General features: G+C 37.6%; 2 protein-coding genes across 3 annotated transcripts; one reads left to right on the top strand and one right to left on the bottom strand.

The window, feature by feature from the left end:
* Positions 1–82: 82 nt before the first annotated feature.
* Positions 83–6931, bottom strand: ints14 (integrator complex subunit 14). 2 transcript variants are annotated; one of them, XM_087796997.1, is made up of 12 exons: positions 6768–6931; positions 6447–6699; positions 5501–5608; positions 5127–5282; positions 4316–4434; positions 4110–4252; positions 2900–2992; positions 2542–2686; positions 2306–2439; positions 2111–2229; positions 477–542; positions 83–406 (listed from the first exon to the last, which is right to left on the bottom strand). In XM_087796997.1, exons 2-12 carry the CDS (start codon positions 6666–6668, stop codon positions 173–175), a joined length of 1539 nt encoding a protein of 512 aa, XP_087653123.1. In that variant the 5' UTR covers positions 6669–6699; positions 6768–6931; the 3' UTR covers positions 83–172. The 2 variants fall into 2 exon arrangements, with proteins under 2 accessions (XP_087653123.1, XP_087653122.1); XM_087796996.1 differs by having other exon boundaries at positions 6447–6696.
* A 137-nt stretch (positions 6932–7068) lies between these two features.
* Positions 7069–11420, top strand: LOC148073920 (sodium/potassium/calcium exchanger 1-like). Its single transcript, XM_087797508.1, has 6 exons — positions 7069–7120; positions 8015–8807; positions 8876–9076; positions 9139–9228; positions 10682–10848; positions 11056–11420. The coding sequence occupies exons 2-6, from the start codon at positions 8049–8051 to the stop codon at positions 11297–11299; spliced, it is 1461 nt and encodes a 486-aa protein (XP_087653634.1). The 5' UTR covers positions 7069–7120; positions 8015–8048; the 3' UTR covers positions 11300–11420.
* The last annotated feature ends 209 nt before the right edge of the window (positions 11421–11629 follow it).

Below are 11629 nucleotides of genomic sequence, written 5' to 3'. Positions count from 1 at the left end.
TGTCTTCTTTTTCAACAATACTTTAATTTGGAATTTCACGATAGCAAATATTGTTTATTTACTCAAAAATGAAAAATCCAATCAAAGTTTGACCTTTTTGCTAAAAAGAAAGAAATCGAAAGAGTAAAAAAAGCTGTACATGTTGAGTGAGATCGTCTCTCCAGTCCAAGTCTCAGCTCGAGAAGTCCGTGTGCAAGGGAACGATGTTGTGGTCGAACGCCACATACTGGGAATCTCCAGTTCCGGCTAGTTTGAGCTGCTTGGCTGCGTGCGAGAGCTGGAAGGCGGCGTCGGGATGTGCGGAGTCGGGCAGGAGGGTACACTCTCTCTCCAGGAGCTCGGCCACGCCTTTCAGGAGGTCCCAGAAACCGAAGGCCAGGGCGGCTTTACGGAGTCGGTTCAGCTCCTGATGGGAGTTAAAGAAACGGTCGTTGTGGTTCTGTCAAGCTGCTGAAGCGCTCATGAGCACAGCCTACCTTATAGAAAGTCTGCGTCTTATCCGGCAGCTTCCGTGCGTTTCTCAGGATTTTCTGGACATCAGTCTGTCGTGCGAAACAAGATCAAAACATTATGACCACCCTCTTGTCAAATCTCTGCGTCAAACTCTTGGCCCTCGTTTCATTTTATGTGAACCACCTGCTGGTTTCTGGATGAAGCTATAAAGATGTCAGTGTTCAAGATAAGATAAGGGACAAATAATGGAGGCCAACAAAATAAGTAAAACTGATGTTGCAGGGAAGTCATTTGTTTACATAGACAATTTGAATATTCAAATATTCAGTTTTTATATTTTAGTGTTGCAATTACATTCCTGGCCACTAGAGTCAATGTCATCTGCAGCTAAAGTAAGTAAGTAATATTTATTTATATAGCGCTTTTCCAGACCAGGGTCACAAAGCGCTTAAACAATCAAAACAATACTCAAAAAAGTATATACACTTTAAAAATCAAGATAATACTGATAACATAACAGGAGTTCCAGAAAATCAAGGAAAAGCCTGAACAAATAGAAACGTCTTAAGATGTTTCTTAAAGGAGTCAGTAGATCCATCAAGCGCAAAGAGAGAGGAAGATCGTTCCAAAGCTTGGGAGCAACAGCCTGAAAAGATTTCTCTCCTCTGGTACTGAGTCGTGTGCGTGGAACCATCAGTAGATTCTGTTCCACAGACCTCAGAGCCCGAGCTGGGGTGTAAGGCTGGATCAGATCAGCGATGTAAGGAGGAGCCTGACCATGACTCTTTAAAGTTGATCCTGAAAGAAACTGGAAGCCCGTGAAGAGTTTTAAGGATCGGAGAAATGTGAGTTCTTCTACTTAAGCGGGTCAGAATTCTCGCTGCAGAGTTCTGAATCAACTGCAGAAGAGACAGCTCCTTCTTGTTAAGACATGAAAACAAACTGTTAAAATAGTCCAGACGAGAAGAAACAAACGCATGGATTACAAGCTCCAGATCATGTTCCGACAACATTTTCCTAACTTTAGAGATTTTTTTCAGTTGAAGGAAACAGTTTCTGGTCAGTTTTCTACAGTGTCGAACAAGAGACATGTCTTTATCAAATACAACACCCAGGTTTCTCAGGCTCAGTTTGACAGACTGACCTAAGTCACCCAAGTACTGACTCAACCCTGGAACCTTATCATCAGGAGCAATCACCAGTGTTTCAGTTTTGTCCACATTTAGCTGTAGAGTGTTTTCACTCAGCCATTGTTTGATTTCTAGCAAACAATTGACTAAGCTGTTCAGCCTTTGGGGCTCAGTTGGATCAAAAAAGTAACAAGTTAATCCCGGTGAAGACTGAGGACGAGAGGATACAGTCGACTCCAGCAGCTTTTAAAGCTGATGTTTGGACACATTTTGGTTTCAAAACAAATTAAATGTAAGCAGTTACGACTTCGTCAAGAGTCATGTGGTCTGTAAATTCTGCAACACCAGAGTCATAATATCGTGTCGTCGTCCCTGTAGCGCGATACGAATCGGCAGCTTCTTGCCAACACACCCCTCTAGTGGACACCTCTGTTCCTCTTTAAATTTGTTGGATTTCACCAGGTTTTTGTTCAACCATTCTTACTACATATTTTAAGTCTACTAAGCTGACGGTCCCAGTATTGTACCTGGAGTCCGCTGGCCTTGATCCAGACGGTGACATTCTGAGCGTAGCTGCGTTTGACCGGAGGCTGCAGAGGGAAGGGGCTCTTGCTGTCATCCTCGCCATAGGGATTCTCGGCCGACTCTGAAACACCAGGAGTAGGTCACAAGTAATTAGGGTGTGTTTTTGGTTAAACGCTCCATTGGAACCGATACCGTACCTGAGATGGGACCCAAGTGTGTGATCTTGCCGAGCCACGGCAGAGGATCCGGACCGGGCTCGAACACGGACAACATCAAGTTGGATTTCTTTTTGCTGTCGGCCTGAGAGTAGAGCATCCCGAACCACTCGGTGCTGAGAGAGAAACACATTGAATAAGTAAGAAATATTGTGGTCAAAATATTTAACAAGATTCTTCTTCATCTCATCAATCAAAGGTAATTTTGTGGGTCACACCTGAGCTGGACCAGCGCCACCATTCCCTCCACTTTCAGGCTGCCGTGCAGGAGAACACAGAAATTTGGACTCTTTCCTGCCAACTGACTGGCAGAGGCTTCCTCCTCCGGCTCTTCAGTGACGCCAGCACCGACCTCATCCACCTCTGATAAAAACATCAAGACAAAACGGATCCGTTTAATGAACAACCTTTGAAAGGTGGACATCTAGCGGTGAACAAGAACATTGCAGCAGAGTTTCATTAAACCATATTTTAAGTTGGATGCAGTTAGAGTTAAAGTGGGAAACGACAGTTGATTTTATACAATGTATGAGGATTATTGAGGAAAAATAAATGTGTTCATCAAGCGAGACAAACCTTTGTTTACAGCGATGGGCAGAACCAGGTGTCGAGAGATAACCGGAGGACTGGAGATGTCAGCGATTTCAATGAAGCCCATTATTTCTATGTCTGGAAAAAAATAGTTTTTTTTTAAATTACACAAGACATAGAAATAAAAAGAAAAGTTTTTATAAGAACAGAAGAATAAAAATACAAGTTATGACCCTTGTTCTATGTATCAGATTATAGACTTTTTTTATCTGGGTGCAGTTCAAATTGGCAGGTCACATGATCACAGATAGGAGGATCTCTGCTGACTCCTGAAAGGCAGGAAAATACTGCTTTTGTTGTCTCACATCTTGTATTCGTACTCTAGCACTAATGTAGTTTCTAATATTTGCCCTGATCAGATGAAGTTTGCTGGAGAGTTTACAGTTTATTTAACATTAAAACATGAATAAAAATACACATAAATCATTTAAATATTTTTTTTTTTACAACTTCTTGTTTTGGGGTATGGAGGTGGATTAGAGCCACAGAATATTGGTTAAATTTATGATTTGTTGAAACTTTGAACTTCCTATTGAAATGTTTTTTAAGCATTTAATTATTTAAAAAATAATATTAAAATATTCAAAGGTTAGATTTGTTTTTATTTAATAATTTAATTTAATAATTTCTATATTAAAAGTTGGATTTTTAATTTATTTAAACAATTACATTTAAAAAAGAAATATTATTTTGAATATATTATATATATAGCGCTTTGTGACCCTGGTCTAGAAAGGCGCTATATAAATAGAGATTATTATTATTATTATTATTATATATATATATATATATATATACATACAGTATATATATAAATGTACGAAAGAGTTTGATGTTCTTTGTCTAATAATTCAATTCAACATAAAAACCTTGGTATAACAGCCACCAGGCAAATCAAAATGAGTTCCGAGTTACTTGATCGAACCTTCAGCCGATCATGCGACGGTGTAGAAGCACTAGAGTGTTAATTCATCAGTAGTTTCAAAGCTTGGCGAGTATATAAAAGTTAGAGCGAGTGATTTAGTGTTTGATTGAATTAGTCTGGTAAAAAACATTTTTATACTAAATTTAAACGGCAACAGATTTAAAAAATATTGAATTTAGATTATTTATATTTGAATATTACAATTAGAATAGCAAACTTTAGGTCAAAACAATGAAATAAAACAAATAAAACAAATCTCTCTCTCTGTACCCGAGTTGACTGTTCGAGCCAACGGCTCCACCTCATCGTCCACCACGACTGGCTCAGGCCGAGGAAACACCTGCACGTCAGAAGTCAAGTTTCCACAGTGCAGCACGGCGTGGAAGGGAGAGTACGCCCTGTCGATCAGCCTCCTGGAGACACAAGAGATGATGATTATTATACTGTCAACATATTCCCGGCATCAAGAGCGGTACCCAAACATGGCCTGCACGCTCTGCATGCAGAGAGGTCCTTCTGTGGTGAAGATCTGTCCGTCTCCTCCACTGAGACACAGAAGCTCTTCTAGGTTGTCCATGGCACCCGTCGCCTGCAGCTGCATAAGCACGTATGAAATATATGAACATGGCAACATGAAATACACTTATAGAAGTATATAAGTGACGTCGGAATATTCAATGGTTGAATTTAACATTTTACATTTTATTTATTTAAATGTTTTTATAACCATTTAAGTTATTTTTAATAGTTTATAGTATATTTTAAATAATTTATAGATTAAAAGTTTAAATGAGTTTTTATTGAATAATTGCGTTCAATAATTAGTATATTAATAGGTGGATTTTATTAACAATTAGATTAAAATGTCAAATTTTAAATATTTTATTAAAAACACAATGGATATAGTTTGATATTGTAACTATAATAATTTTAAAAGTTTTTCTAAATTTATTTAATTATTAAACGTTTTCTTATTTGTATCTTTTTCAGTTCTATATGTAATGCTGGTATAATAACGCCAACAAGTCAATAACAAAAGTCCTAACATTTGAAATGCTGAATTCAACTTTTCTATAGTCTGATGCCACTGATCTACTTCCATATATACTTTCTTGAATATAGTAATAAATACATTTGTTTCTTTTAGTGTATCCCATTTACTTTTTTGCATTGAAACATGATAAAATATAGCTTTTTTTTCATTTTGTTTAGCCTTCATTCAAATTTAAGAATTGTCATCGATCTAGGTGCAGCATGAAGACAACTGTACGGTTCAGGTTATCCTACCTCCTCTGCATTGGCGACACACAAGATAAACATCTTTGTAGGGAAAGGAAAGGGAAGAGGGAACTTCTTGTCCTCAGCACGATGCTTCATTGTTTGAAGAGAGTGACGCAGCGATCCTTTCCCGATACCCAGAGACCCGTCAGTTACCAGCACCACCTGCAGGAGAGGACAGTAAAGTATTTAAAATGAAACAGAGTTAAAAAATAAGATCGCTGAGAAGCACATATCTCTACTAAGAAACTTATTCCACATCCTAAAATCACCATATATTAAATTACTTAAATGAACTCCGATGTTCAATAATTATTTATTTAGTTATAAATAAAACCAACCTTGGCAAAAATAAAAAAGCCACATTAGGACGGATCAAGTACCTGACATGGGCATGCGCTCCCCCACTCTTGCTGGACTACACTGCTGACTCCGTTGAGGGCAGACTCCACACAGGTCTTGTCATAATCTTCAAGGTTGCCGAGAGCCTCCTGCAGCAGACGTGAAACATTTTTTTATTTAAAAGTTATTGTGTAATTAAAATGTTTGATTAGAAAACATGACAGAGAAAGGTGTATTATGTGCATTAATCGTTCCTCTACTACGCTGTAAGTCTATTTAACCCTTGTGTCGTCTCAGGGTCAAGGTGAACCGGCAGAAATACATTTGTAAAGGTGAAGGTCGTTTACGTTGACCCAGAGACCACACAAGGGATACCACAAACACATTCGTTTTCAGGTCACCTTGAACGTGAATTAACACAAGGGTTAACACCTTGGGGAGAGCCTTACACAACACTGGGAAATAAATTTGATATCTCAGATTTTCTATCTTATTTTTGCAAATTTGTTTATTCAATCTGGCTATATATTTGCATTTTTATGCATATTTTGAGAGACAATTCATCAAATTGAACGTTAATTAATTGATTGAAAATGATTCATGATCATGACCCAGTTTAGCAAGCTTTCCAAGCTCTTTTTTTTTAAAAATCGGGTAAATATCAAGGAAGTTATGACCTTTTGAAAGTCGGATTCAACCAAAAAGGTCACACCTAAAATATTATGCTCTATTGACTTACTATTCAGGAGGTTGACCAGAAATTAGTTTATTTTCACCTTCACAAGACCGGTCTGATAATACTGGGTTCATATTAATCAATAAATCTTTAATATATCCTAATATATCTATAACTTTTGTTTAAATTGCCTGGAAGAAGAAAACTCTTGGTCCCTTTATGAGTTTTAAAATATCATAACAAATAAAGTACATTCATAGTTAGAATTAGCTATAGTTCTAATAATGTAATAGAAGGATCCGTCCCATCACCTGTAAAGCGTTGTAGTCCCTCGTAAAAGGCACCAGGAGCTCCCAGAGAGAGGAGAAGGCCATGAGTGCGGTGAACTCCAGCTTGTAGTTCGATGCCATGTGTTCGAACAACATGTTGAGTCCATGAACTGCCAGGTTCTTCCTCTGGAACTCCTCGCTGTTGTCCTGCGACACCGGCCGGGTCATGGACAAGGAGACGTCCATCAGTACTATCGTCGGCATGGTTCTCTGCTCACCAGTGTTCCCACCACTGCTGGGAGAATTTTAAAAAACTACAAATCAGTTTGTTTATAAAGATTATTATTGAGATTTAACACCGACCTGCAGAGAATGAGCTTATTCTCCTATAGCGACTTCCAGCTCGCAAAAAAGGAAGACTTTGAAGGTTACGGATCGTGCAACGTTATATATAAACACAATAATAAAACATGCTATATTAGAGATGGATTTTAACCATACAAACGCAACGCTAGTTAATAAATGCACTTCTGTGTTGTGTTGTGTAGCACTCTGCCATCCGGGTGGATACAACGGTTCAACGGCACTATAGTTCCGCCTACACCTAATGACGTCACGCAAAGAGTTGCAACTAAAATTCGTGACGCACAAAACGTCAAGAGATTTAGGTTTTCTTTCCAAAAAGTAAGCGTTGAATTCACGTCAAGACTTCACGGGTAATATTATTTTAAACTTGAGTTTGCATTGTTAACTTTGCAGGGATTGACACGAGTGAGAAAAAAGGGCGTTAGTTTCAAAAGTGGAAATGTTTGTATCTTGGATGTTGAATTTTACTCATCGTTACTTAAGATAAGATACGTTTGGATGCACAACTGCTTAATGTACACAACAATTCTCATTCTACTTCTATTAACGATCATAAAAATATAATAAAATAAACAACTAGAAGTGATGCACTTTTGCCCAGTATTAGCAATTAAGTACAATTTAAAGCTAATATAAATTGTTATTTAAACAAATTGAAACGTATTAACTGACATATTATTATTATCATTAATTTATATTTGCATTTAATTGTTGCAATAATAACTAAAAACATGAGATTACACATATTGTTTTTTATATTTACATTTACTTCCTGTGTACAGTGACATTGAATGTACATATTTGATTTTGTTTTTCCTTATTATACCGAATATATTTACTGTATTTGATATTCTAAGATGCTGATATATTTATCATTCTTTTATTAATTATTGTTTTTTATTATTATTTTAATTGAATTATTAAAATAATATATTGTATTATAATTTTTATTGTAGCTTTTTGAAATAATTGTTTTTGTGATTGTCTTGACGTAGTGTGTGTGTATATTTAATTTTATGAATTGCTGTGACTACTCAAATTTCCCCAATGTGGGAAAAATAAAACTGCATCAATCAATCGATCTTTATTATGTTACTATAAAGCAGATGGCTAAACAAAAATACATCTCTAGCATTAATGCTAATATCTGACAAATGATGATGGTAGTGGAATTTAGATAAACATGTGTTTTAAAAGACAGAAATAAATGAAGAAATCTAATCAATTATTCTACTCTTTTAAAGGTTTCGGTCTTATTTTGGATTGGAGGCGACAACAATGTGTCAGGAACTAGGACGAGTTTCAACTGTTTGTGTGGTTCTCCTCTGCACTCTTCACCGGTTGACCACCGGTACTGAACTAAACGGATCTTTAAATCATCAAGAGGATTGGGCTGGAGATGCTGAGAAGGTCGCAGTAAAGACTTGGCAGACGGGGGAGAATAATCAACATGACGAAGACCCTCCTTACATCAGAGCACCTTATCCTGATGATATATTCTCTCTGAGAGAGCGCCGGCGTGGCTGGGTGGTGCTTCATGTGACAGGGATGCTCTATATGTTTGTGGCGCTTGCATTTGTGAGCCAGCAATTCTTCATCCCGGCTCTTGGAGTGATCACTGAGAATCTATCCCTCTCTGAGGACGTAGCTGGAGCTACTGTCATGGCAGCTGGAAGATCCACCCCGAAGCTTCTCACCTGCCTGCTCGCCGTCTTTTTCACGGAGATGAACGTGGGCTTCGGCACCATCGTTGGGTCGGCTGTGTTCAACATTCTCTTTATAGTTGGAGTTTGTGGTTTGTTTTCCCGTAATTTACCTCGTCTCACATGCTGGCCCCTGAGCAGAGACTTGTCTTTCTATTCACTTGACCTCATCTTACTCATCCTCTTCTTTTTGGATAGCGTCATGATGTGGTGGGAGAGTTTGATACTGGTTCTCAGCTATGTCTCGTATTTGGTTTGTATGAAGTTCAACAGTCAAATGGAGCGGACTTTTAGATGCAGAACCACACAAGGATCAGGTTTGGAACCTGCACAGGTAAGATCATCATTGTGCTTGAAAAAATAGTTTTTCTTTCTCTAATGCTTGACTTCTTATTTTATCAGGATGAATCTCCTGTACAATTTTTGCAAAATACACAAACGGACAAGGAAAAGAATGTGTGCACTGATGAAAAGATAGAGATGAAAACAGAGGAACCACTTTCTCTCAAGTGGCCTGACACGCCTGGCAAACAAGTCGCCTACATTTTCCTTCTCCCTGTGATCTTCCCTCTGTGGCTGACAGTTCCTGATGTTCGCAATCAGGTGAGAAAACCTCATTTGTATGTTAATATTATCACTCACTTAATGCTGACTTTGTCCTTCAGAAATCTAGAAAGTTCTTCCTCGTCACGTTCCTGGGCTCCATTGTTTGGATTGCAGTGTTCTCCTACTTGATGGTGTGGTGGGCAAACCTGGTCAGTTCCATCAACACTTGAGCGATAAATACTTTTCCATGATATCTTCAGAAAGTGTCCAGACCCGACAGTTACAAGATGTTTATTCTCTTTACATCAGAAGCTGGAGATAACATTTCCCGTTCCTATTATTCAAATTCAGCTTAAAGTTATTTTATTGTCAAATATACATGTATGCAAGACATACAGCATAGATGAAATTTAAGACCTCTCAGACCCATGATTGACTGTAAGAAAATATAAATAAATGGTGAAAAAATGTAATAAAATCCTCATTATACCACAAAATGATGATATAGTTATTTACTTGGAGTATATATATGTAATTAAATATATATCTTAAAATGCTTTAACAAGTAAATATTATATAAAAGGCCTGTATTTTATTTATTTTGGAGAATTACTCAAAAAAAGGAAACTTAAGTAAAAGATGAGATACTGTATTATGCTCTGAAACAAAGGACCTTAAAAGGTTGTATTTATAATTTTAACTCTTAATAAATAATAGGGGTGTGTATTGGCAGAAATCTGGCGATAAGACAAGGTTATATTTATAGTATTGTCGAGTACTTGATCTGGTGTTGCAGAATTTACAGACAACATGACTCTTGTCAAAGTAGTTATACCTGAAGTCTTGAAACCAAAATATGTCCAAACACCTGCTTTAACAGCTGCTGGAGTCGACTGTATCCTCTTGTCCTCAGTCATCTTGCAGGATTTTGTCATCCCTTTAGCTGCAGAGGACGTAATGACTGCTTTCATTTGGCAGCCGAAAGTTAAATTGGAACACAAGTTAAAAAACACTGTATATTTTTGCATGTTAATTGTAAATTAAAATTATTCAGCCTGTTGAATATTGATAGATTATTGTGTTAAAAGATATTGCAATATTCAAGTGAACCGATATTTTCCTACACTCCTAATACATAATAAATAATTTGTTTAATGTCAGTATGACTTTTACAGTCAGATCAGTTTTGTAGTTCCACTCATACAGGCCTCAAAAGTAGATCCAAAGGGCTCCATGTGGCCCACAACCTCCTCATCTCTCCTTAGCCTGTAGATAATCTGTTGTTGTTGGTTATACTTTGCTGAGAAGGAACCAGAGCAGTTTTGGGAAATCTTGAGAAAACCAAACTTAAGGGAGAACAAGTAAAAAAAAAGATTTGTTTTGAATAGTTATTAGTTGCATATCATTCCGTCAGGTTGAGAAAGAGCTGGGGCAAACCCGGCACACGAGGTGGAAGATGTTTCAGGGGAAGTTTGGGCCTCTTTTCTCCGATTGCTGCCCCCACAATATCACATCTGACAAGCAGTGGAAGATATAAGGATAGCTCATAAGTATGGTCTTAGGTTTTCGACTTTTTAGCTCAAATTAAATTCAACTATATCTTTTTCTGGACTTTATTTTTTGGCTTCATTCCCTTCATTTCATTCTTCTCTGTTGCTGCAGGTCGGTGAGACTTTACGCATCTCCCCGGAGATCATGGGTCTGACCGTCCTGGCTGTCGGGACATCAGTTCCAGATGTGGTCACCAGTGTGACGGTGGCACGTCGAGGCTGCGGCGACATGGTCGTGTCCGGCTCCGTCGGAAACAACATCTTCAACGTCGCAGTGGGGTCAGTATCTACGCTAGAGTGAACACTTTTATTTACGTGAAAACATCTTCACATGGATATGAATTGGAAGCATCAATGATAAATCGTTTATCTCTCGGCTCAATTCATGATTTTATCGTATCTATTAAGGCAAAAATATTGAGCAAAAATCACATCCACTTGAAAAACGTCATGTTGGTGTTAAACACTTGTTCTTCTTCTCTATAGTCTTCCTCTCCCTTGGCTGTTCTACTCTGTCTTCCATGGAGTCCCGTCAGCGACCGTCAGCACTGCTGGACTCTTCTGCTCTGCTGCGTTACTCTTGCTGGTGCTCGCGTTGTTCATCGTCACTGTCATGTGCTGCGGGTGGAGGTTGTGTAAATTGCTCGCCGCCATTTTGCTGCTGCTCTACTTTATGTTTGTTGGGCTCAGTTTGGTTCTGAACACCAGGGTCATTGTGTGTCCACTTTGACTCATTTTTACGATGAGCCGTTAAACATACAGATTTGAGGGAGTTCAAGTTCTCTTCTTATCTAATCTGATATATAATAAGTTATCAGATTAGATTTTTTTTTATTCTTTTCACAGTGGAAAGACAGTACACATATTATAAAATATAACAAGAATAAATATATAGTCATATTTTTTTTATCCATTATTGGATAATTCTATCATTGCAATTCAATCATTTTTTAGAATTTGAAAACATTAAAGGCACAAAAACAAAACTGCTATCTATAAAGAAAACCTTCCTATATAATAATAATAATAATAATAATAATCTCTATTTATATAGCGCCTT

This window comes from Callionymus lyra, chromosome 8, assembly GCF_982586985.1.
Source record: "Callionymus lyra chromosome 8, fCalLyr1.hap1.1, whole genome shotgun sequence".
Lineage (NCBI taxonomy): Eukaryota > Metazoa > Chordata > Actinopteri > Syngnathiformes > Callionymidae > Callionymus > Callionymus lyra.
The sequence above is the reverse complement of the archived record's forward strand: the minus strand, read 5'-3'. Positions and strand labels throughout refer to the sequence as shown.